The sequence below is a fragment of the Rhinopithecus roxellana genome, chromosome 12 (genome assembly GCF_007565055.1).
Source record: "Rhinopithecus roxellana isolate Shanxi Qingling chromosome 12, ASM756505v1, whole genome shotgun sequence".
NCBI classification, from domain to species: Eukaryota; Metazoa; Chordata; class Mammalia; order Primates; family Cercopithecidae; genus Rhinopithecus; species Rhinopithecus roxellana.
Window position 1 is genome coordinate 114,170,586 of NC_044560.1, and position 23,523 is coordinate 114,194,108.

At 50.3% G+C, this 23,523-nt stretch overlaps 1 protein-coding gene across 1 annotated transcript in view; it reads right to left on the reverse strand.

Annotated features, from left to right (window-relative positions):
- The window catches only part of WDR88 (WD repeat domain 88), a 46,014-nt gene extending 23,454 nt beyond the window's left edge, over positions 1 to 22,560 (reverse strand). The window contains exons 1-6 of the mRNA XM_030941597.1: positions 22,099 to 22,560; positions 16,807 to 16,917; positions 9,286 to 9,374; positions 5,535 to 5,598; positions 4,040 to 4,178; positions 2,038 to 2,167 (exon numbers count right to left, since the gene is read on the reverse strand). Of these exons, the coding sequence (XP_030797457.1) occupies positions 2,038 to 2,167; positions 4,040 to 4,178; positions 5,535 to 5,598; positions 9,286 to 9,374; positions 16,807 to 16,917; positions 22,099 to 22,374 (809 nt within the window). The 5' untranslated portion in view covers positions 22,375 to 22,560. The remainder of the gene's footprint in view (positions 1 to 2,037; positions 2,168 to 4,039; positions 4,179 to 5,534; positions 5,599 to 9,285; positions 9,375 to 16,806; positions 16,918 to 22,098) is intronic.
- Between the last annotated feature and the right edge of the window lie 963 nt (positions 22,561 to 23,523).

Below are 23,523 nucleotides of genomic sequence, written 5' to 3' on the forward strand. Positions count from 1 at the left end.
AAAGCAGGAACTCAAAGTTACATGTACATGTGTTCACAGCAGCATTATTCCCAATAACTAAAAGGTAGAAACAGCCTAAGAGTTCATCAACAGATGAACAGATAAACAAAATATGGTGTATACACCTATAATGAAGTAGTATTCAGTCATCAAAAGGAATGAAGTTCTTAATCCCAGCACTGTGGGAGGCCGAGGCCAGGAGTTTGAGACCAGCCTGGTCAACACGGTGAAACCCCGTCTCTACTAAAAATACAGAAATTAGCCAGGCATGGTGGTGGGCGCCTATAATCCCAGCTACTCAGAAGGCTGAAGCAGGAAAATCACTTGAACCCAGGAGGCGGAGGTTGCAGTGAGCCAAGATGGCACCACTGCACTCCAGCCTGGACGACACAGAGAGACTAAGTCTCAAAGGAAAAAAAAAAAGACAGGAATGAAGTTCCGATGTTCCGATGCAGGCTCAACACAGATGAACCTTGAGGACCTTAGTTTAAGTGAAATAATCCCATCACAAGAGGACAAATAATGTATGATTCTACTTATATGAAATATCTAGAATAGGCAAATTCATAGAGACAGAAAGTAGAACAACCATAACCCAGGGCTGGGGGCATGGGCAATGGGGAGTTATTGCTTAATGGGTAAGAGCTTCTGTCTCAGATGATGAAATCATTTTGGAAATAAATAGTGGTGATGGTTGCACAACACTGTGAATGTAATGAATGCCACATAATTGCACACTTACAAATGGTTAAAATGTCATGTTCTATGTTGCATATATATATATATATATATATATATTTTATTTTTTTTTTTTTTTTTTGAGACAAGAGTCTCACTCTGTCACCTAGGCTGGAGTGCAGTGGCACAATCTTGGCTCACTGCAACCTCCTCCTCCTAGGTTCAAGCGATTCTCCTGCCTCAGCCTCCTGAAGAGCTGGGATTACAGGTATCTGCCACCACGCCCAGCTAAATTTTGTATTTTTAGTAGAGACAGGGTTTCATCATGTTGGACAGGCTGCTCTCGAACTCCTGATCTGAGGTGATCCACCCCTCTTGGCCTCCCAAAGTGCTGGGATTACAGCCGTGAGCCACCGCACCTGGCCCAAAATTTTTTTAAATGATAATGTAGTATCTCCAAAATGACTTAATTCATTTTATTTATTTATTTATTTATTTTATTTTTTGAGACAGAGTCTCGCTCTGTCACCCAGGCTAGAGTGCAGTGGTGCGATCTCGGCTCACTGCAACCTCCGATTTCCGGGTTCACGCCATTCTCCTGCCTGAGCCTCCCGAGTAGCTGGGATTACAGGCGCCCGCCACCACGCCCGGCTAATTTTTTATATTTTTAGTAGAGATGAGGTTTCACCGTGTTAGCCAGGAGGGTCTCAATCTCCTGACCTCGTGATCCTCCCACCTAGGCCTCCCAAAGTGCTGGGATTACAGGCATGAGCCACCACGCCCAGCCTATTTACTTTTTTTAGACAGGGTCTTACTTCATTGTCCAGGCTGGGGTGAAGTGGTGCAATCATAGCTCACAGCAGCCTCAAACTCCTGGGCTCAAGCAATCCTCCAGCCTCAGCCTCATGAGTAGCTGGGACTACAGGTGTGTGACACCACACCCAGCTAATTTTTAAATTTTTTGTAGAGATGAGGTCTCATGACATTGCCCAGGCTGGTGTTGAACTCCTGGCCTGAAGTGATCCTCCCACTTTGGCCTCCCAAAGCTCTGGGATTACAGCCATGAGCTACACGCCCAGCCAGACCTTTCCACTTTACAGGAGATGCTGGAACTTCACATTTTGTGGGCTTCTCTGCACAATGGTTTCCACTAGTGGCTTACATTGAAACAAGTGCATCTGAAGCCCACAGGCTGCAGCTGATGGCTCCCTCCCACCTGCCTGTCCCCAGCCTCCTCGGAGCACCCATGACCAAGCTACAGACGTGTCCACATGGATGCTGGCTTGTGTGGATTCCAGGAGGGCATGAATGGGGACGCCCCGCCCAAACTCCCTTCTGACCTCCTGGGGTCCAACTCACTTGGTGATGGTGAGCAGCGTGGCCTGGGATGTAACGTCCCAGATCTTGATGCACCTGTCCAATGAGACAGAAGCCACCCTCTGGCTGTCGGGGTCAAAGCAGCATGACGTGATGGACCTCGTGTGGTGATCTGCAGAACACAGAAGAAAGGGACTCGAGATCACACCTTCCACATGCTGGGCTGGAGGACTCACATGACTTCCCCAGCCAGCGACAAGATTACAAAACACAATTCCAGTTTTCATCAGGAGCTACATACCTGCACAAACATTCCTGAGTGACTACTATGTCCCAGGCTTTGAACCGGGAGCACACCTGGCCCATTCCCTGCCCCTGCAGAGCTCCCAGTCTGACGGAGGAGACACCCCGGAGCAGGCAATGACCTGCCACATGCCACAGGTCATGAGATGAGTGCACGGGCCACCAAGGCCCAGACAACAGAAGCCTGGCCACCCTGAGGGGTCCAGGAAGGGCCCGAAAAGTCAGTGAGGGAAGCAGAAATGGAAGAGCACTCTAGAAAGAAGGAACAGTGCTTGCAAAGGCCTGGGCCGGATCATGGAGCAGTGTGGGGCAAAGCTGGAGTCTGAAGCGTGGTGGGGGCATAGTGTCAGGTGGGCTATTACAGGCTACTAGGGAGGCTGTGGAGCAGTATACATGGCATAGTGCCACATCATTAAAAAGAAACACAAAGCACGTATGAGAAGCAGTGCTGTATGTGCAAATGTGTATGCACAGGTACACACACACGGTTTAGGAAGGCCACCCAGCAATGTATGGTTCATAACAGGTGCCTCTGGGGAGGAGACAGGACAGATAGAGCAGCCTTTTGCTTTTTTCTTTACATAATGAATGATTTTTTTTTATTTTTGAGACAGAGTTTTGCTCTGTCACCTGGGCTGGAGCGCAGTGGTGCAATCTCAGTTCACTGCAACCTCCACCTCCTAGGTTCCAACAATTCACCCTCAGCCTCCTGAGTAGCTGGGATTACAGGCGCCCGCCACCATGCCCAGCTAATTTTTGTATTTTTAGTAGAGACAGGGTTTCACCATGTTGGCCAGGCTGGTCTCGAACTTTTGAGCTCAGGTGATCCACCCGCCTTGGCCTCCCAAAGTGCTAGGATTACAGGTGTGAGCCACCGTGCCCAGCCCATGAATGTCTTTACAATGATTACACATTTTTTTAACTTTAATTTTAAGATAATTGTAAACTCACATGGAGGTGTAAGGAAAAACAGATCAGCCATATCCTTCACCCAGCACCCCCTATAGCAGTAATTGTCATATGACAATTACTATTCCTGTATTTTAAAAATAGGCCGGGTGCAGTGGCTCATGCCCACTCGAGGCCAAGAGTTTGACATCAGCCTGAGCCACGTAGCAAGACCCTGTCTCTACAAAAAAAAAAAAAAAAAAAAAAAACAGGTAAAAATGTTAAGAAGGCTGAGCCTCCATTCAATAAAAGATTAGGCTTCAATGACCACATGAGGTTGGAGTCAAACATTGTGTCATTTGTTAAAAGCACAAGACTGAATGAATGGAAAAGCATTAACTGAAGAGGATCAGTTTTGGGGTGTTTTTTGGTTTTTTGGTTTGAGATGGAGTCTCACTCTGTCTCCCAGGCTGGAGTCCAGTGGCTCAATCTCAGCTCATTACATCGTACACCTCTGGGCTCAAGTGATCCTCCCACTTCAGCCTCCCAAGCAGCTGGGACTACAAGTGCATGCCATCACACCTGGCTAATTTTTGTATTGTTTTTGGTAGGGACAGGGTTTCACCCTGTTGCCCAGGCTGGTCTCAAACTCCTGGGCTCAGGCAACCTCTCAAAGTGCTGGGATTACAGGTGTAATCCCAGCCACTGCACCTAGCCCAGTGTCCCAGCTTTAATGATGTGCTTCATACCACTACAGTTTCACCAAATAAAGCAATGGAAGGTCACTGTCAGTCAGTGACAAGTGGCTATTCCTATGGCACACTGAAGAGTCAGGGAGCCCGCACACCCTCACCTTTGATGACGGAAACGGTGGTGATGTTCTCAGCGTCCATTATGCAGATTCCATGATCCACGTCGAAGCCTGAGACCACGTATTTACCATCAGGAGAAAACTTACAGGAGACGATGAAGGTATCATACCTGACCTTCCACTGAAATGAGCCAACAGTCAAAAGGTTGTTTTAAGCCAGGTGTGGTGCGTCGCACCTGTAAACCCAGTGCTGGAAGATTGCTTGAGACCAGGAGCCTGAGACCAGCCTGGGCAACATGCAAAATCTCCATCTCTACAAAAGTAAATCATTAGCCAGGTGTGGTTGTGTTCGCCTGTAGTCCCAGCTACTTGGGAGGCTGTGGCGGGAGGATCATCTGAGTTTGAAGCTGCAGTGAGCTATGATGGCACTACTGCACTCCAGCCTGGGTGACAGAGTTTGCAAGACCCTGTCTCTAAAAATCGTCATCATCATCATCATAAAATAAAAACTTGGCTTATCCTGTCTTTCTAAAAATGTTTACAATGAATATAAACTGACCTTTGCACTAACAAGAAAGGTTGTGTTTTTTTTTTTTTTTTTTTTTTTTTGAGACGGAGTCTCACTCTGTCGCCCAGGCTGGAGTGCAGTGGCCGGATCTCAGCTCACTGCAAGCTCCGCCTCCCAGGTTTACGCCATTCTCCTGCCTCAGCCTCCCGAGTAGCTGGGACTACAGGCGCCCACCACCTCACCCAGCTAGTTTTTTGGGTTTTTTTTTTTTTTTTTTTTGTATTTTTTAGTAGAGACGGGGTTTCACCGTGTTAGCCAGGATGGTCTCGATCACCTGACCTCGTGATCCGCCCGTCTCAGCCTCCCAAAGTGCTGGGATTACAGGCTTGAGCCACCGAGCCCGGCCGAAAGGTTGTTTTTTTAAGGAAAGGAAGGAGGAAGGGAGAGGAAAGGCCTGCAGGAGCTGAGAGGGTGGGGCAGGAGACCCTGAGGAGGCCCCTGAGCAGGGCTGAGGCTGCCTGGGGCGGTTGCAGGGCCAAGTAGGAGTCTTGGGCCTGTGGGATGGATGGAGAGTGGCCCCTCCAAGATATAAAGAGAACAGACTGGTAAGGGCCAGAACCCTGGTTCTTGGGGGCACATGGCCTTTGTCCCATGGCCTCAGCCCCACTTCCTCCCTAATCAAATCCAAACATCTTACCGGGGAGCCCGGAATACCAGCCTCCACACCCCACCCCCCATTCTGGCTTCTTTCTGTGTATCCAAACCCGTCCCATCTTTCAAGCAGAAGCCTTGGTTCCATCTGCCTCCTCCAGGAGTCTTCCTCCCCCAGTGCCCACCCTCTCACCCTCCAGACTTTTTGCAAGCAATGATTGTTGTGGGGTGCAGTTCACATCTGTACCTTCCATCCCCAGGAACATGCTTCCTTCCTAGAAGAATGGAGTTTTGTCACCTCCCCCTACCCAGGGTCCAACCCAAAGCTGCCTGAGGCTTGGTCAAGCTGCAACGCGTCCACTGGGCAGGCATACGTACCAGCAGCTTGCCTGTCTCCAGGTCCCAGGCCCTCACAGTCTTATCATAGGATGCGGCGATGACTCTGGAAATAAGATGATGAACATTGTTTCTTTCTTTCTTTTTTTTTTTTTTTTTTTTTTTGAGACAGGGTCTCCTTCTGTTGCCCAGGCTGGAGTGCAGTACAGTGGTGCAATCCTGGCTCACTGCAACCTCCGCCTCCCAGGTTCAAACGACCCTCCTGCCTCAGCCTCCTGAGTAGCTGAGATTACAGGTGCCCACCACCATGCCCAGCTAATTTTTGTGTTTTTAGTAGAAACAGGGTTTTGCCATGTTGCCAGGCTGGTCTCACACTCCTGACCTCAAGTGATCCACCTGCCTCGGCCTCCCAAAGTGCTAGTATTATAGGCTTGAGCCACCACGCCTGGCCAAACATTGATTCTTTTTTTTTTTTTTTTTTTTTTTTTTTGAGACGGAGTCTTGCTCTACCACCCAGGCTGGAGTGCAGTGGCCGGATCTCAGCTCACTGCAAGCTCCGCCTCCTGGGTTTACGCCATTCTCCTGCCTCAGCCTCCCGAGTAGCTGAGACTACAGGCGCCCGCCTCATCGCCCGGCTAGTTTTTTGTATTTTTAAGTAGAGACAGGGTTTCACCATATTAGCCAGGGTGGTCTCGATCTCCTGACCTCGTGATCCACCCGTCTCGGGCTCCCAAAGTGCTGGGATTACAGGCTTGAGCCACCGCGCCCGGCCCAAACATTGATTCTTAACAACAGAGACAGTTAGGTCTGTGGTCCTTTCCATCCTCCCCTCCCCTCCTTTCCTTTCCTTTTTTGAGACAGGATGTCACTCTGTCATCCAGGCTGCAGTCCAGTGGGGCAGTCCTAGCTCACTGCCACCTTGAACTTCTGGGTTCAAGTGATCCTCCTACCTCAGCCTCCTGAGTAGCTGGGACTGTGAGCACTCATCATCATGCCTGGCTTTTTTTTTTTTTTTAAGAGACAGAGTCTCACTATGTTGCCCAGGCTGGTCTCTCCTGGCCTCAAGCGATCCTCCCACCTCAGCTTCCCAAAGCACTGGAATTATAAGAATGAGCCACCATGCCTGGCCTGCCTGTGACTTCCATGAAGACTTTTTTCATTTTTCTAATTTAGGACCAAGATTATAAATAATACAATCATCTTTAAAAGACTGCTCCATCACCCACCGTAGGGACCATTCGGTTTTCATTGAAACTAGAGAGAACCAGCCAAGCAAGGCAGCTCATGCCTGTAATCCCAACATTTTGGGAGGCTGAGGCAGGCAGAACACCTGAGGTCAGAAGTTCAAGACCAGCCTGGCCAACATGGTGAAACCCCACCTCTACTAAAAATACAAAAATTAACCAGGCGTGGTGGTGCACACCTGTAATCCCAGCTACTCGGGAGGCTGAGGCATGAAAATATCTTGAACCAGGAGGCAGAGGTTACAGTGAGCCGAGATCGCACCACTGCAGTCCAGTGTGGGCAGGAGAGGCTCCATCAAAAAAAAAAAAGGAAAGAAGGAAGGAAGGAAGGAAGGAAGGAAGGAAGGAAGGAAGGAAGGAAGGAAGGAAGGAAGGAAGGAAGGAAGGAAGGAGGGAAGGAAGGGAAAGGAAATATAACCTAACACACAAGGAACCACAGCACCATCATCCCCCATACTCTTCAGCCACCCACACATGCTCCTTTATATCAAGGGCTTTCAAAGTATCATTTCTTCTGTTTTCCTCTTCTTCTTCTTTTTTTTTTTTTTTTTAGACGGAGTCTCGCTCTGTCGCCCAGGCTGGAGTGCAGTGGCCGGATCTCAGCTCACTGCAAGCTCCGCCTCCCGGGTTTATGCCATTCTCCTGCCTCAGCCTCCCGAGTAACTGGGACTACAGGCGCCCGCCACTTTTTTTTTTTTTTTTTTAAGACGGAGTTTCGCTTGTCGCTTGTGCAACGGCATGACCTCGGCTCACCACAAACTCCACCTCCCAGGTTCAAGCGATTCTCCTGCCTCAGCCTCCTGAGCAGCTGGGATTACAGGCATGTGCCACCATGCCCGGCTAATTTTGTATTTTTAGTAGAGACGGGGTTTCTCCATGTTGATCAGGCTAGCCTTGAACTCCCGACCTCAGGTGATCCGCCCGCCTCGCCCTCCCAGCTGTTTTCCTCCTCTAAAGGGGTCTCTGCACCCACAAGGATCAATCACTTTCCTCTCTGCTCACATGTCTGTCTTTTCACAGGAATATAGTTTAAGAGACGACTTATTTTGTTCTGAAATGTTTTCTTGTACAGAAAAACATAAATGTATCCTTGTCTTCTTACATGGCACGTTTCTGTGGCAAAGTTTGTCTTCTATATAAGATAAATTCCCACGTGGGCACGGTGACTCACGCCTGTAATCCCAGCACTTTGGGAGGCTGAGGTGGGTGGATCACCTGAGGTCAAGAGTTCGAGAACAGCCTGGCCAATATGGTGAAACCCCTCTCTACTAAAAATACAAAAATTAACCAGGTGTGGTGGTGTGCACCTGTAGTCCCAGGTACTCAGGAAGCTGAGGCAGGAGAATCACTCAAACCCGCGAGTTGGAGGTTGCAGTGAGCCAAGATCGCACCACTGTACTCCAGCCTGGGTAACAGAGCAGGACTCCATCTCAAAAAAAAAAAAAAAAAAAAAAAAAGATAAATTCCCATGAAACTTACATTTTCATACCAGTTTTCTGCTAACTATTTTATAGCTGCTGTTCAGGGTTAAAGTAAATCCATTTTATTTTATTTTTTTATTTTTTTTATTTTTTTTTGAGACGGAGTCTCGCTCTGTTGCCCGGGCTGGAGTGCAGTGGCCGGTTCTCAGCTCACTGCAAGCTCCGCCTCCCGGGTTTATGCCATTCTCCTGCCTCAGCCTCCGAGTAGCTGGGACTACAGGCGCCCACCACCTCGCCCGGCTAGTTTTTTGTGTTTTTTAGTAGAGACGGGGTTTCACCGTGTTAGCCAGGATGGTCTCGATCTCCTGACCTCGTGATCCGCCCGTCTCGGCCTCCCAAAGTGCTGGGATTACAGGCTTGAGCCACCGCGCCCGGCCAAATCCATTTTAAAACAAATTCCTAGTAAGGGTGGTGGCTTATGCCTATAATCGCTGTATTTGGGAGGCCAAGACAGGAGGATTGTTTGAACCCCGGAGTTGGAGGCTGCAGTGAGCTGTGATTGCACCACCACACTACAGCCTGGGTGACAAAGCAAGACCCTATCTCAAAACCAAAACAGGCCAAGCACAGTGGCTCACGCCTGTAATCCCAGCACTTTGAGACGCCAAGGCAGGATTGTTTGAGCCTAGGAGTTTGAGACCAGCCTGGCCAACATGGTAAAACCCGTCTCTACAAAAATACAAAAATTAGCCAGGTGTGGTGGTGCACACTTGTAATCCCAGCTACTCAGGAGGCTGAGGCAAGAGGATCACTGAGCCCAGGAGTCCATTCCTGCAGTGAACCGTGTTTGCATCACTGCACTCCAGCCTGGGCAACATAGCAGAATCCTGTCTAAATAAAAAGTTAAAATTAAAAAAGGCCAGGTGTGGTGGCTCATACCTGTAATGCCAACACTTTGGGAGGCCAATGCAGGAGGAGAATCGCTTGAGGCCACAGGTTTGAGACTAGCTTAGGCCACATGGTAAGACACCATGTCTATTAATTTAAACAAAAATGTCACAGGCACGCCTATCTATGGCCTGCCTGCTCGCCCTCCCTCTTCCCAGTGTAAGACGAGGCAAAGGTCACCTGCTGCTGTCGGCTGTGATGCTGCACTCTACAACAGGAGCCTTGGGCCTGTGCTCAAAATCGCGAACCACAGAACCATCCACCGCATCCTCAAATCAATGGGAGAGAGAGGAGAAGAGAGTGGTCACTGCCGTGTTTGCTGAAGTCATAAATCGAGGTCAACATTAGCCCTTAGCTTATCTCTGGTAGCAAAATCTGAGAACTCCATGGTCCTGGGACTCTCACTCAGCTCCGAAAGAGGAAAGGACTTTGCAACATGTCCCCTGAGCGGGAAGGACACCCTTGCCATTGTTGGCATCCATGAGAAATTACCCCGCAATTCCACAGACACCAGGTGGAAACTGGCCACGCTGGGGGCAGAGCTGCAAACGGATGGTGTTTTCCTTTCCTACCGGCCAAAAAGGCTTTGTAGAATCTAGCAATGTCTTCCGGGCCAGGCGCAGTGGCTCACGCCTGTAATCCCAGCACTTTGGGAGGCCGAGGTGAGTGGATCACTTGAGATCAGAAGTTCGAGACCAGCCTGGCCAACATGGTGAAACCCCCGTCTCTACCAAAAATACAAAAATTAGCTGGGTGTGGTGGCACGCGCCTGTAGTCCCAGTTACTGGTGAGGCTGAGGCAGGAAAATCGCTTGAACCCAGAAGACGGAGGTTTCAGTGAGCTAAGATCATGCCACTTCATTCTGGCCTGGGAGACAGAGCGAGACTCCGTCTCAAAAGAAAAGAAAAGAAAAGAAAAGAAAATGGCCGGGCGCGGTGGCTCAAGCCTGTAATCCCAGCACTTTGGGAGGCCGAGACGGGCGGATCACGAGGTCAGGAGATCAAGACCATCCTGGCTAACACGGTGAAACCCCGTCTCTACTAAAAAATACAAAAAACTAGCCGGGCGAGGTGGCGGGCGCCTGTAGTCCCAGCTACTCGGGAGGCTGAGGCAGGAGAATGGCGTAAACCCGGGAGGCAGAGCTTGCAGTGAGCTGAGATCCGGCCACTGCACTCTAGCCTGGGCCACAGAGCGAGACTCCGTCTCAAAAAAATAAAAAAGAAAAGAAAAGAAAAGAAAAGAAAATGATCGTCTTGGGGTGTGGGATCGAGGCCCAGCACGCACTCTGGGCAGGCCGGGGCCAGCTCAGGGCAGCGCCACAATGGATCAGGGTCCTTGGGGCTGTGCAGCTTTAGACTCGACAGTGACACCACGTGGCCAAGAGCAGGAACAGCAACTGTGCACAGATCGGCCCACTCCTTCCACACTGGGCATTTGGAAGCAGGACCCCACCCCTGTGGACCCAGACAATTTAAAGGGCAAATACTGGTTAGACTTCAAATGAATGAGGGAAAGGGGGTCTAATAAATAGTTGGAAAATGAAGGAGATGTGACATATTTGGCATCTAAGTTTATGGTGAGTACATACTCAGTATTTCGGTACAGTCCCAATTTTATAAATGTATGCGGACGTGTGTGGACAGGAAAAAAATACCTATGCCAACATTTTCACAGCCGTTAACTCTGGGGTCAATGGAAAGATGAGTTTTTTCTTTCTTGTGTTTTCATGTGTTTCCTGTAATAAAATCATATTACCTTTGTAATAATATGAGAAAAACTACCAAACTTTTTTTTTTTTTTTTTGAGACAGGGTCTTGCTCTATCACCCAGGCTGCAGTGCAGTGGCAAGAACACGGCTAACTGCACCCCTTGGCCTCCTGGGCCAAGGCCATCCTCCCATCTCAGCCTCCCAAGTCGCTAGGACCACAGGCACACGCCACCGCGCCTGGCTAATTTTTTGTTTTTGGTAGAAACAAGGTCTCACTATATTGCCCAGGCTGGTCTCAAACTCCTTGGCTCAAGCGATCCTCTTGCCTCAACCTCCAAAAGTGCTGCGATTACAGGCTTGAGTCACTGTGATCAGCATTTTTTTTGTTTTGTTTTGTTGTTTTGTTTTGTTTTTGACACTGGATCTCACTCTGTTACCCAGGCTTCAATGCAGAGTTGCAATTATGGCTCACTGCAGGCACCACCTCCTGGGCTCAAGCAATCTTCCCATCTCAACTTCCCGAGTAGCTGGGACTACAGAAGTGCACCACCATGCCTGGCTAATTTTTTATTTTTTATTTTGTAGAGATGAGGGTCTTGCTCCATTGCCCAGGCTGGTCTCAAACTCTTGGCCTCAAGCAACCCTCTCGCCTCAGCCTCCCAAAGCACTGGGATTACAGATGTGGGCCATTGCACTCAGCTTTCTGGGAGCCTTAAACCCTTTCTCAATCCTCTGGGCTGACTGAGAGGCCCAGGGGCAAGGGAGCCTCTCCCCTTGTCATTGCCCAGGGGATGGGATGGTAACTTACCACCTGTACGGCCCACCTTGTATCTTCCTATTCCCCCACATTATTCCCCCTCCCACTACCACCCTGCCTTTTTCTTTTTTTTTTTTTTTTTTTTTTTTTTTTTTGTATTTTTAGTAGAGAAGGGGTTTCACCATGTTGGCCATGCTGGTCTCCAACTACTGACCTTGTGATCCACCCGCCTGGGCCTCCCAAAGTGCTGGGATTACAGGCATAAGCCACTACGCCCGGCCTTTCTTTCCCCTTTTGAATTGGCAAAAGGGCCCCCTGGGGCTGCTGTCTGTGTTGGCCAAAGGGCTCTTTTCTCCGTGAAGGGAAAGATGCCTGTTTTCACCTTGGTTGTTGTCCCAAGATTAGAGACCCTAATCTTGGAGAAACCCTCGGTCCCCACAGCAGCCTCCTTGTTCTCATTCCCTGCCTGTTTCATGCTGCATCCACAATGCAGGCACTGCCACCTCTGCCACCTCGTATGCCCTCCTTCCCATAAGCCGTCCTTCTCCACGTCCCAGGAAGCACATCCAAGTGTTCCCCACCCACACCACAGACCACTCCCAGCCCTCCTCCCTCCACCACCTTCTCCAGGCAGCCCCCATCCCTGTGCTCCCTCCCTCTGCCCTCCTAGCGCCTTCACCCCTTGTCCCATAAATCTCCACCTCTCCTCTGAGCCCCTACCTTTGCTGGTCCCATTGGCTGCCACTCCAGGGACCTGTCTCCTCCCCTGGCTCTCTCCTCCCATCTTCGTCCCCTCCTGCTGGCTCCTTGAGACCCTCAGTTGTGGCTCCCACCATGTGCTCCATGTCCCTCCGTAGGGGGTGAACCCATAACCCTACACAGTCACCTCCTCCTTGTCACAGTATCTTGTCCAAAATCTCCACTGGCCTCCCCTCTCTGCCTCATCCACTGACCCCGTTTCCAGTCCCTGCCCCCAGCAACACCTCAAATCCAAACACCTTTTAAATCTTTTAAAAGCCCCTTTTCCTCTAGGTGCGGTGGCTCATGCCTGTAATCCCAGCACTTTGGGAGGCCAAGGCGGGCAGATCACCTGAGGTCAGGAGTTTGAGACAAGCTTGGCCAACATGGTGAAACCCCATCTCCACTAAAAATACAAAAATTCGCCGGGCGTGGTGCTGGGCACCTGTAATCCCAGCTACTTGGGAGGCTGAGGCAGGAGAATCGCTTGAACTCAGGAGGCGGAGGTTGCAGTGAGCCGAGACCATGCCATTGCACTCCAGCCTGGGCCACAAGAGCAAAACGCTATCTCAAACAAAAACAAAAACAAAAAAAACCCTTTTTCCCTAATTGGAGATTACTGTGAATAACTTGGAAAGTCCATAAATGTACAGAGAAGCTGAGGAAAATATTCTTAATCCTATGTCCCATCTCCCTCTAATATATTGCCACCTTTTTTCTGGTCATTTAAAAATAAGTTTGGGGCTGGGTTGTGGTAGCTCATGCTGTATCCCAGTGTTTTAGGAGGCCAAGGAGGAAGGATGGCTTGAGGCCAGGAGCTCAAGACCAGCCCAGGCAACAGAGGGAGATCTCCTCTATATAAAAAATGATAATATTAGCCGGGCATGGCAGCCCGTGCCTGCGGTCCCAGATACTCAGGAGGCTGAGGTGGGAGGATCACTTGAGCCCAGGAGGTCGAGGCTGCAGTGAGCCATAATTGCACCATTGCACTTCAGCCTGGGCAACAGAGTGAGATCCTACGTCAAAAAAAAAAAAAAAAAAAAAAAGGTGCTCCCACACCTGTAATCCCAGCACTTTTGGAGGCTGAGGCAGGAGGGTCACTTGAACCAAGGAGTTTGAGACCAGGCTGGGCAATGTAGTGAGACCCTGTCTCTATCAAAAACAAAAAAATTAGCCAGGCGTGGTGGTGTGTGCCTGTGGTCCCAGCGACTTGGGAGGCTGAGATGGGAGGATGCCTTTAGCAAAGGAGGTAAAAGGTGCAGTGAGCCATGTTCTTGCCACTGTACTCCAGCCTGGGTGATAGAGCAATACCCTGTCTCAAAAAAAGAAAAAAAAAAATGCAAGTTTGGTAGTTTTTCTCATTATTACAAAGGTAATATGATTTTATTACAGGAAACACATGAAAACACAAGAAAGAAAAACACTCGTCCTTCCATGACCTCAGAGTTAACAGCTGTGACTATGTTGGCATGTTTGTCTTTTTTTTTTTTTTTTTTTTTTGAGATGGGGTCTCTGTCTGTCTCCCAGGCTGGAGTGCAGTGGTGCAATCTTGGGTCACTGCAACCTCTGCCTCCCAGGTTCAAGCAATTCTCCTGTCTCAGCCTCCAGAGTAGCTGGGACTATAGGCACCCGCCACCACACCTGGCTATTTTTAGTAGAGACGGGGTTTCACCATATTAGTCAGGCTGATCTTGAACTCCTGACCTCAGGTGATTCGCTCACCTCGGCCTCCCAAACTGCTGGGATTACAGACGTGAGCCACCGCGCCCAGCTAGCATATGTCTTTTTTTTCTTGTCCAGACAAGTCCTCATACATCTATGAAACTGTGACCTTGGTGGCCCATGCCTGAAATTCCAGCACTTTGGGAGGCTGAGGCAGGAGGATGGCTTGAGGGCAAGAGTTTCAGACTAGCCTGGGCAATGTAGCAAGACCCTCATCTCTACAATATAAAATATAAAAAATTAGCTAGGTGTGGTGGTACACTCTTGCAGTCCCAGCTACTCGGGGTATGGAGATGGGAGGATTGCTTGAGTCCAGGAGGTTGAGGCTGCAGTGAACCATAATTGCACCACTGCACTCCAGCCTGGGTGACAGAGAAAGACTGTCTCTAAAACAAAACAAACAAAAAATTCCTCTAGTGTCATCCTGTGGGGTGTGGGGGTGAGGCTCCCAGAGAAATCAGTAGTTTTTCTAACAAGATCTTGGGGCTCTGGGCTCTGTGGGCCAGGTGTCCATAAGGACAGCTACAGAGGGCATGAGTGGAGGTGAGTTGAGCTCCGGGGCAGCCCCTTCACACAACTGGTCCTGTGCAGCATGGGCAGACCCAAGGAGGCCCAGGAGGTCGTGCAACCCCCCAGGGTCACACATCTGGTAAGTCCTAAACGTGGGGTCCACCACAAACCCTCCTGCCCAGTTGGCATGGCCTTGGCACAGATTGTACCTTGTGGCTGTGTGTGTGTGTGTGTGTGTGTGTGTGTGTGTGTAGGCATATTTTCTCCCATTTCCATTTCACAAAAGAACAAGTATGATGATATAGGCCAATGGTCTTAAATTCATTAAAAAAATTAAAAGACAACAGTGGGGATTGACTGATAATGTCTCAAAAAAATCCTCTATTCCAAACCCTCAAATCCTTTTGCCTGTACTGCCCTAAGAACCACTCAACTGATGTCTTTATTTCGGATCTCCGTGTGAGTGTCTGTCCCCCTAGCAGGAAATACCACGGAAAACACTCCCTTGAGGTGGTCTGTAGGGTGAGGGGCTATCCTCTTCCCCGTTACCCAAACCAGAACCCAGGAACCAGCCTCAACTCCCTCCACTCCAGTCCCTGAAGCCAGATGCTGCAAAACTCAGAACTGACCGTCCTCTCCCGTGAGCCCCAGCCAGCCACACAGCCTTCTGTGGCCTGGCCCCATGGCCACTGCCTTCCCCCAGCCCTGTTCCTCCCCAGCCCTCCTGAGCGACTGGCACTGCCCGGGCCTGCTGCCCATGCCCTGTAGTCCCCAGAAGGGCTCCAGGAGCCAACTCTGCCAACCTCATGTGAACATCACAGCCCCATCCCCGGTGCCCCTGCTGCCACACCTTGGGGTGCTGATCTGAACCCAGGCCTACCTCTTCCAACCACCCCTCATGAACAGGTCCCAGGCCTGGACACCTTTCTGTCCTCTGTGACCACACAGACCTGGCCATCCAGTCTCTGTGGATGGAACTCAGCTTTCCAGATGAGAAGGAGACTCAGAGAGATGACATCCTAGGCCCCAAACACAGCCAGGACTTCCGTTCTCTGACAGGTGTGTGGGGTGGCCGGGCGCCGTGACTCACGCCTGTAATCCCAACAATTTGGGAGGCCGAAGCAGGCAGATCACTTAAGGCCAGGAGTTTGAGACCATCTTGGCCAATATAGTGAAATCCTGTCTCTACTAAAAAAAAAAAAAAAAAAAAAAAAAAAAAAATTAGCTGGGCATGGTGGCATGCCTCTGTATTCCCAGCTACTAGGGAGGCTGAGGCAGGAGAATCACTTGAACCCGGAGGTGAAAATTGTAGTGAACCAAGACCGCACCACTATACTCCAGCCTGGGTGACAGAGCAAGACTCTGTCTCAAAAAAAAAAAAAGAAAGAAAAAGAAAAAGAAAAAGAAAAAAAGTTGTGGGGGCCAGGCATGGTGGCTCACACCTGTCATCCCTGCACTTTGGGAGGCCAAGGTAGGTGGATCATCTAAAGTCAGGATTTCAAGACCAGCCTGGCTAACATGGTTAAACTCTGTCTCTACCAAAAATATAAAATTAGCCAGGAGTAGTGGCACACACCTGTAGTCCTAGCTACTCAGGAGGCTGAGGCAGGACAATCACTTGAACCCGGGAGGCGGAGGTTGCAGTGAACTGAGATCACGCCATGACACTCCAGCCTGGGTGACAAGAACGAAACTCAGTCTCAAAAAAAAAAAAAAAAAAAAAAAAAAGGCGCTGTGGCTCACGCCTGTAATCCCAGCACTTTGGGAGGCTGAGGTGGGTAGATCACCTGAGGTCAGGAGTTCAAGACCAGCCTGACCAACATGGTGAAACCCCATCTCTACTAAAAAAAAAAATTAGCTGGGTGTGGTGGCACATGCCTGTAATCCTAGCTACTTGGGAGGCTGAGGCAGGAGAATGGCTTGAACCCAGTAGGCGGAGGTTGCAGTGAGTCGAGATCCCACCAATGTACTCCAGCCTGGGCAAAAAGATCAAAACCCTGTCTCAAAAAAACAAAAGTGTGGCGCTGTCAGTCCAGAGGTCTCCATCCCATTCCCACTGTTTCCAGGTCCACAAGCTGGCAACAGCCACCCTAATTTCATCCAGGCTGGGCTCTCACCTTCCCCTCCTTCTGGCACTTTGCTCAGAAGACCTGCAAACCAGGACCCACAAATGCCTGCGAGCTTAGTGCTGGGGAACTCGACACAGGAGGTGCCTAAGCTTAAGAAAGGTTTTTGCTCCAGGAGCACCTACCAGTGGGCCACCTACCCACAGCTTCACAGTGCAGTCATGGGAGCCACTGAGGAGCTTTGTGTCATCCACGCAGAAGTGACAGGTGCTCACAGCGTGCTCATGCCCACTCAGAATTTTAAATGGGATCTGAAAAAAGGAGAGACCAGATGAGTTAAACATGTTGCAGGACACAAGATCAATGTACAACAGTTAACTTTATTTCTAAACACTTGCAATAAACCACCTGGAAAAAAATGAATTTAAAAAATTCTAGCCAAAGGGGGATGGCTCATGTCTGTAATCCCAGCACTTTGGGAGGCCAAGGCGGGCAGATCACCTGAGGTCAGGAGTTCGAGACCAGCCTGGCCAACATGGTGAAACCCCATCTCTACTAAAAATACAAAAATTAGCCGGGCGTGGTGGTGGGTGCCTGTAATCCCAGCTACTTGGGATACTGAGGCAGGAGAATCGCTTGAACACAGGAGGCGGAGGTTGCAGTAAGCCAAGATTGTACCACTGCACTCCAGCCTGGGTGACAGAGTGAGACTCCATCTGAAAAAAAAAAAAATTCTGCCTGGGCATAGTGGCTCATCCCTATAATCCCAGCACTCTGGGAGGCTGGGGCAGGAGGACTGCTTGAGCCTGGGAGTTCAAGACTAGTCTGGGCAACACAGTGAGACTGTCTGTACAAAACTGGGAAAAAAAAAAGAAAAAAAGAAAAAAAGAAAATGAGCCAGGCATGGTGGCTCACACTTGTAGTCCCAGCCACTCAGGAGGCTGAGGCAGGAGGACTACTTGAGCCCAGAAGGTTAAGGTTACAGTGAGCTATGATTGCAGCACTGCACTCCAGCCTGGGTGACAGAGCAAGACCCTACCTTTAAATAATTAAAATTAAAATTTTAAATGGGCAAAGGATTTGAACAGATATATCTCCAAAGAAGATATGCAAGGGCTGGGTGCAGTGGCTCACAACTATAATCTCAGCACTTTGGGAGGCTGAGGCAGATGGATCACTTGAGGCCAGGAGTTCAAGACCAGCCTGGCCAGCATGGCGAAACTCTATCTCTACTAAAAAAAAAAAAAAAAAAAAAAAGTAGCCCGCTGTCATGGTGTGCTCCTGTAATCCCAACTACTCAGGAGGCTGAGGCATGAGAATTGCTTGAACCCGGGAGGCAGAGGTTACAATGAGCTATGATCATGTCACTGCACTCCAACCTGGGCGATAGAGTGAGACCTGTCTCAAAAAGAAAAACAAAACAAAACAAAAAAACAAAAACAAAAACAAAAAAATATATATATATGCAAATAGTTGATAGCACATGAAAAGATTCTCAACATCACTCACCACATCAGGAAAGTGCAAATGAAAACCACAGTGTGGCCGGGCGCGGTGGCTCATGCCTGTAATCCCAGCACTTTGGGAGGCAGAGGTAGGTGGATCACCTGAGGTCGGGAGTTTGAGACCAGCCTCATCAACATGGAGAAACCCTGTCTCTACTAGAAATACAAAATTAGCCGGGCATGGTGGCGCATGCCTGTAATCCCAGCTACTCGGGAGGCTGAAGCAGGAGAATCGCTTGAACCCAGGAGGTGGAGGTTGCGGTGAGCCAAGGTCGTGCCACTGCACTCCAGCCTGGGCAACAAGAGCAAAACTCCATCTCAAAAAAAAAAAAAAAAAAATTAGCCAAGTGTGGTGGTGGGCACATCTAATCCCAGCTACTTGGGAGGCTGAGGCAGGAGAATCACTTGAACCTGGGAGGCAGAGGCTGCAGTGGGCTGAGATCATTCCAGTGCACTCCAGCCTGGGTGACAGAGCAAGACTCCGTCTCAAAAAACAAAAAAGAAAATAAAAAAAGAAAAAGAAAAAAAGAAAAAACAGAAAGAAAGGAAAGAAAACCAGAGTGTGATACCGTGTCATATTTGTTAGGATGGCTATCATCAAAGTCCCATAACAAGTGTTGGCAAGGATGTGAATAGTTGAAACCCTCCTACATTGCTGGTAGGAACGTAAAATAGTGCAGTTACTTTGAAAAATGGGCAGTTTGGCCGGGCACAGTGGCTCATGCCTGTAATCCCAGCACTTTGGGAGGCCGAGGTAGGTGGATCACCTGAGGTCAGGTGTTTGAGACTAGCCTGGCCAATGTGGTGAAATCCCGTCTCTACTAAACGTACAAAAATTAGCCGGGCATGGTGGCATGTGCCTGTAATCCCAGCCACTGGGGGACTGAGGCAGGAGAATCACTTGAACCTGGGAGGCAAATCACGCGAGCCGAGATCACGCCACTGCACTCCAGTCTGGGCAACAGAGCAAGACTGTCTCAAAAAAAAAAGTGTCATGGCCATGCAACAGAATATTACTTGGTAATGAAAAGGGAAGGAAGCACTGCTACAGGCTACAACATGGATGAACCTTGAGGACGTTATGCTAAGGAAATGAAGCCAGTCACAAGAGACCACATATGGCTTGATTCTATCACTATAAAATGTCTAGAATAGACAAATCTATGGACAGAAAGTAGAATAGCCTGGTCTGGGCAGGATGGGTACTGGGGAACTGGGGAGTACAGTACTCTGTGAATACCCTAGAAACCACTACAGCTTCTATGGTTAAATTATATGGTATGTGAATTATATCTCAGTAAAACTGGAAGAAATAAAAGAGGACAGAGCGCGGAAGCCTGAAGTGTTCCCCTCTGCCCGCCCATGGCGACCCGTCCCAGGTTGAGTTGTGGAAGTGTAGGGGTGGGGGAAATGTTGGAGGCAAGACGAGGGCTGTGGCCTGGAAGACAGTGTCAGGGTGCTGGGCTGAGTCAGCAGGAGGGCAGGGGTGAGGAGATGCGACGGTTCAGGGCGGCGGTGGCCTTCGGGTTGCAGGTGATGTGCGGGGTGTTCGGGAAGCGCAGGTGGGGATGCAGGGGATGAGAGGATACCCCGCTTCTAGGGGACTCGGGGACATGGGGACACTGGAACGTGGGCTCGGGCCTCCAGGGCGCGGGAACACGGGCTCCGTTGCCAGGGAGCGCGGAGAGCTGGGACTGGGCTTTTCTCCAGCAGAGTTCGCTAACCCCGGGCGGTCCGGGGCCGCGCGTGCAGGAACGGCTCCCTACCCCAGGAGCGGCCCCAGTCCCCGGAACAGGACGAGACCTGCGCAGCCCTCCCGCACCGCCCCCGCCCCGCCCCCGCCCCTGGTGACCCCAGCCCCCGCCGCTCCTGCAGGGTTTGGGTTATCTCTCTCATTAGGAAAACCGAACTATCATTAAAAATTGAAATTAAATTTGCTGGATGCAGTGGCTCACGCATGCAATTCCAGCGCTTTGGGAGGCCGAGGAGGAGGATTGCTTGAAGCCAGGAGTTTAAGACCAGCCTGGGTAACATAGGGAGACCTCCCTCTCTACAAAGAAAAAAAAAGAAAATCAAAATTAAAATTAAATAATAATTTTAAAAATATATAATTTAATTTTAAAAATAGGAAAACACACACACACACACACACACCCCTAGAACTCCATCATGGGAAAACGTCAGCAAGAGGGAGAAACCATTCCACTATCCCCACCACAGGCTTTTCTGGGGCCCTCCTTTCAGGTTTTTTTCTGCACACAGTCCCTTGGGATCCACTAGGTAAAGGGGTCCCAGGGGTTGCAGAGAGAAGTCCCCAACACATAAGTACATTTTGGAGGTGCTGACAAAGCTCATGCAGAGGACAGAGAATTTGGGCTAAAACAAAACGTTTCTTCTCTGTGTAGCATTCATTCACATATTCCACAAATAAACCTAGAGAGCCTCCTCCCCCACGGGGCCTGGACCTGATGCTGCAGCTCAGCAGCCACTAGGAGCAAAGTCTCCAACTTTGAGGTGTCAGTTGCTGGCAGCCAGATGATACCTTGAGGACGAAACGGAGATGTCAGGCCATGGCAAGAGGCATGGAGGAAACAGTGGGCCCGGCTACTTTAGACGGACAGTCAGGGAGGGCCTCCCCAAGAGCGCAATACTGTGGAGGCAGGGACCCGCCAAGAGCCCTGAGGCCAGATCTGCTTGTAGGTCAGCAAGACAGGGGGAACGGGGAGGAGAACATGGAGAGGTGCCAGATTTGAAATGGCCTGGAAGGCCACAGGCAGATCACCAGACTTCATCTTAAACATGCTGGGAAGCCAGGCAGAGGTTTCGAGGAAATTATTAAAAACACACTCTGACATCTGCATGTGAGTGCATTAAATCAAGGCCAAGCATGAAACGCTACTTACTGAGAATGTTCTTTATTGGGTTTTTGTTTTGTTTTGTTTTTGAGACGGAGTGAGATGATCTTGGCTCACTGCAACCTTTGCCTCCTGGGTTCAAGTGATCCTCCCGCTGCAGCCTCCTCAGTAGCTGGGGTTACAGGCACACACCACCACGCCCAGCTAATTTTTGCATTTTTAGTAGAGAAAGGGTTTCACCGTGTTGGCCAGGCTGGTCTCAAACCCCTGACCTCAAGTGATCTGCTCATCTCGGCTTCCCAAAATGCTGGGATTACAGGCATGAGCCACCGCACCCAGCCAGTTTTTATCTCTCTCTCTCTCTCTCTCTCTATATATATATACACACACACATATATATATATATATTCAGCATATATATATATTTATTCTGGAGACAGAGTCTCACTCTGTTGCCCAGGCTGGAGTGCAGTGGTGCAATCATAGCTCACTGCAGCCTTAAACTCCTGGGTTCAAGGGATCCTCCTGCCTCAGCCTTTCACGTGGCTGGGAACACAAGTGCGCCCCATCACACTGGGCTAAGTTTAGTTTTTGTAGAGATGACCTCTCACTATGTTGCCCAGGCTGGTCTCAAACTCCTGGGCTCAAGTGATCCTCCCAAAGGGCTGGGATTACAGTTGTGAGTCACCTTGCCTGGCCCAATTCATTGTTGTTATTATTAATTATTATTCTGAGTTTCCCGTTTCTTCTGATGCTAACTCTATCTCCTGGAGGGGGAGAGCTGAGCCACCCACCCTTGGGCTGCAATTAGGAGCATCACTGTGGATGGCCCTACAGAGACTGTAAGGTCTAGGTGGGGTCAGGGTGCACATGGAGGCGCAGAGCCTCTTCCCAGCCAAGAGTCCTGGTTCCCCAGCAGGTGGCAGTGCGGGGAGCCCCCACCAGCATCTCCAGCAGGCCCTGCTCAGCTATCTGACCTTTTCCCACTGATGTACCACAGATAGGGGAATGGGCCTAGGGACTCTCTGGGGGCCCTGGTGAAGCCAGGTGGGTTTTCCATGGGTCCCCCGACAGCCTGAGCGCCTTCCTCACATGTGGGGAACAGGCCACTGCCCCCTGCGGCGGTTCTGACCTTGGAGAGAGGCTCCTGGTCGCCCCAAGTCAATTTCTCTGGCACCTGCTGCTTCTCGGGCGACAGCTGCGGCGGTGGTTCCCTGTCCAAGGCCAGGGGGTCGAGGGTGGCCAGCAGGCGCGTGTGCTGGATCGGCAGCCTGAAGCTGCCTAAGGCCCTCGCCAGGGTTCCCCAGGACAGCTTGCCGGGACGATACTCGCCGGCAGGGGCTGAGGGTGACGGCAACTTGCATTCCCTGTCCGGGGCTGTCGGGGAGTACCGCGGTGGCGAGGCCATCTCGAAGCCCTGCCCGCCGGTGGCCGCCCGCAAGCCTGGATGGGAACGGTGGCGCCGCGCGCCCGCGCCCGCACCAAGCACTTAGGAGGCGCGCGCTATGCTGGGCCCGCAACTTCGCTGCCTCCTTACCCGCTGGGTGAAAAATGGTGCCACCCCGCGCAGCACAGGTTACCCATAGAAAAATGGGCTTTGGGCCGGGCGCGGTGGCTCAAGCCTGTAATCCCAGCACTTTGGGAGGCCGAGGCGGGTGGATCACGAGGTCAGGAGATCGAGACCATCCTGGCTAACACGGTGAAACCCCGTCTCTACTAAAAATACAAAAAACTAGCCGGGCGCGGTGGCGGGCGGCGCCTGTAGTCCCAGCTACTCGGAGGCTGAGGCGGGAGAATGGCGTAAACCCGGGAGGCGGAGCTTGCAGTGAGCCGAGATCGCGCCACTGCACTCCAGCCTGGGCGACACAGCGAGACTCCGTCTCAAAAAAAAAAAAAAAGAAAAGAAAAATGGGCTTTGCAGCTGGACGCGGTGGCTCATGCCTGTAATCCCGGCACTTTGGGAGGCCGAGGCGGGCGGATCACCTGAGGTCAGGAGTTTGAGACCAGCCTGGCAGCATTTAGTGAAACCCCGTCTCTACTAAAAAAAATAAAATAAAATAAATACAAAAATTAGCCGGGCATGGGGGCGTGCGCCTGTAGTTCCAGCTACATGTTAGGCTGAGGCAGGAGAATGGCTTGAACCCAGGAGGCGGAGGTTGCAAAAAAAAGAAAAAGGGCTTTGCATTCTGGGAACCAGGCCAGGCTAGCAAAACCAGTGCCCCAGCCTCGAGCCCTCCCCTGTGGTTTCCCTGGCTCCCTGTCACAGGGCAATTTCTTCATGTCCTCTGCCTGGGTACAGCTCCTGGCCAGCCCACTTCAGGTCAAAACAGAAAAGGTCAGTAAGTTATGGGGTAGCCCCTGCACGAAATAAGATAGTTATTAGGGGCGGGTTTGCAACATTTTTAATAGCATCAGAGAAGTATCTGTCACAACCCCAACAACAGTAACAGGGAATAAAATGCTTCCACCAGTCAGATAACAGCCCCATAGCTCCATAGCTAGAAAAGGACAGGGTGGAGTGATTCAAAATATTGAAGGGTGTCATCTTTGGATGATA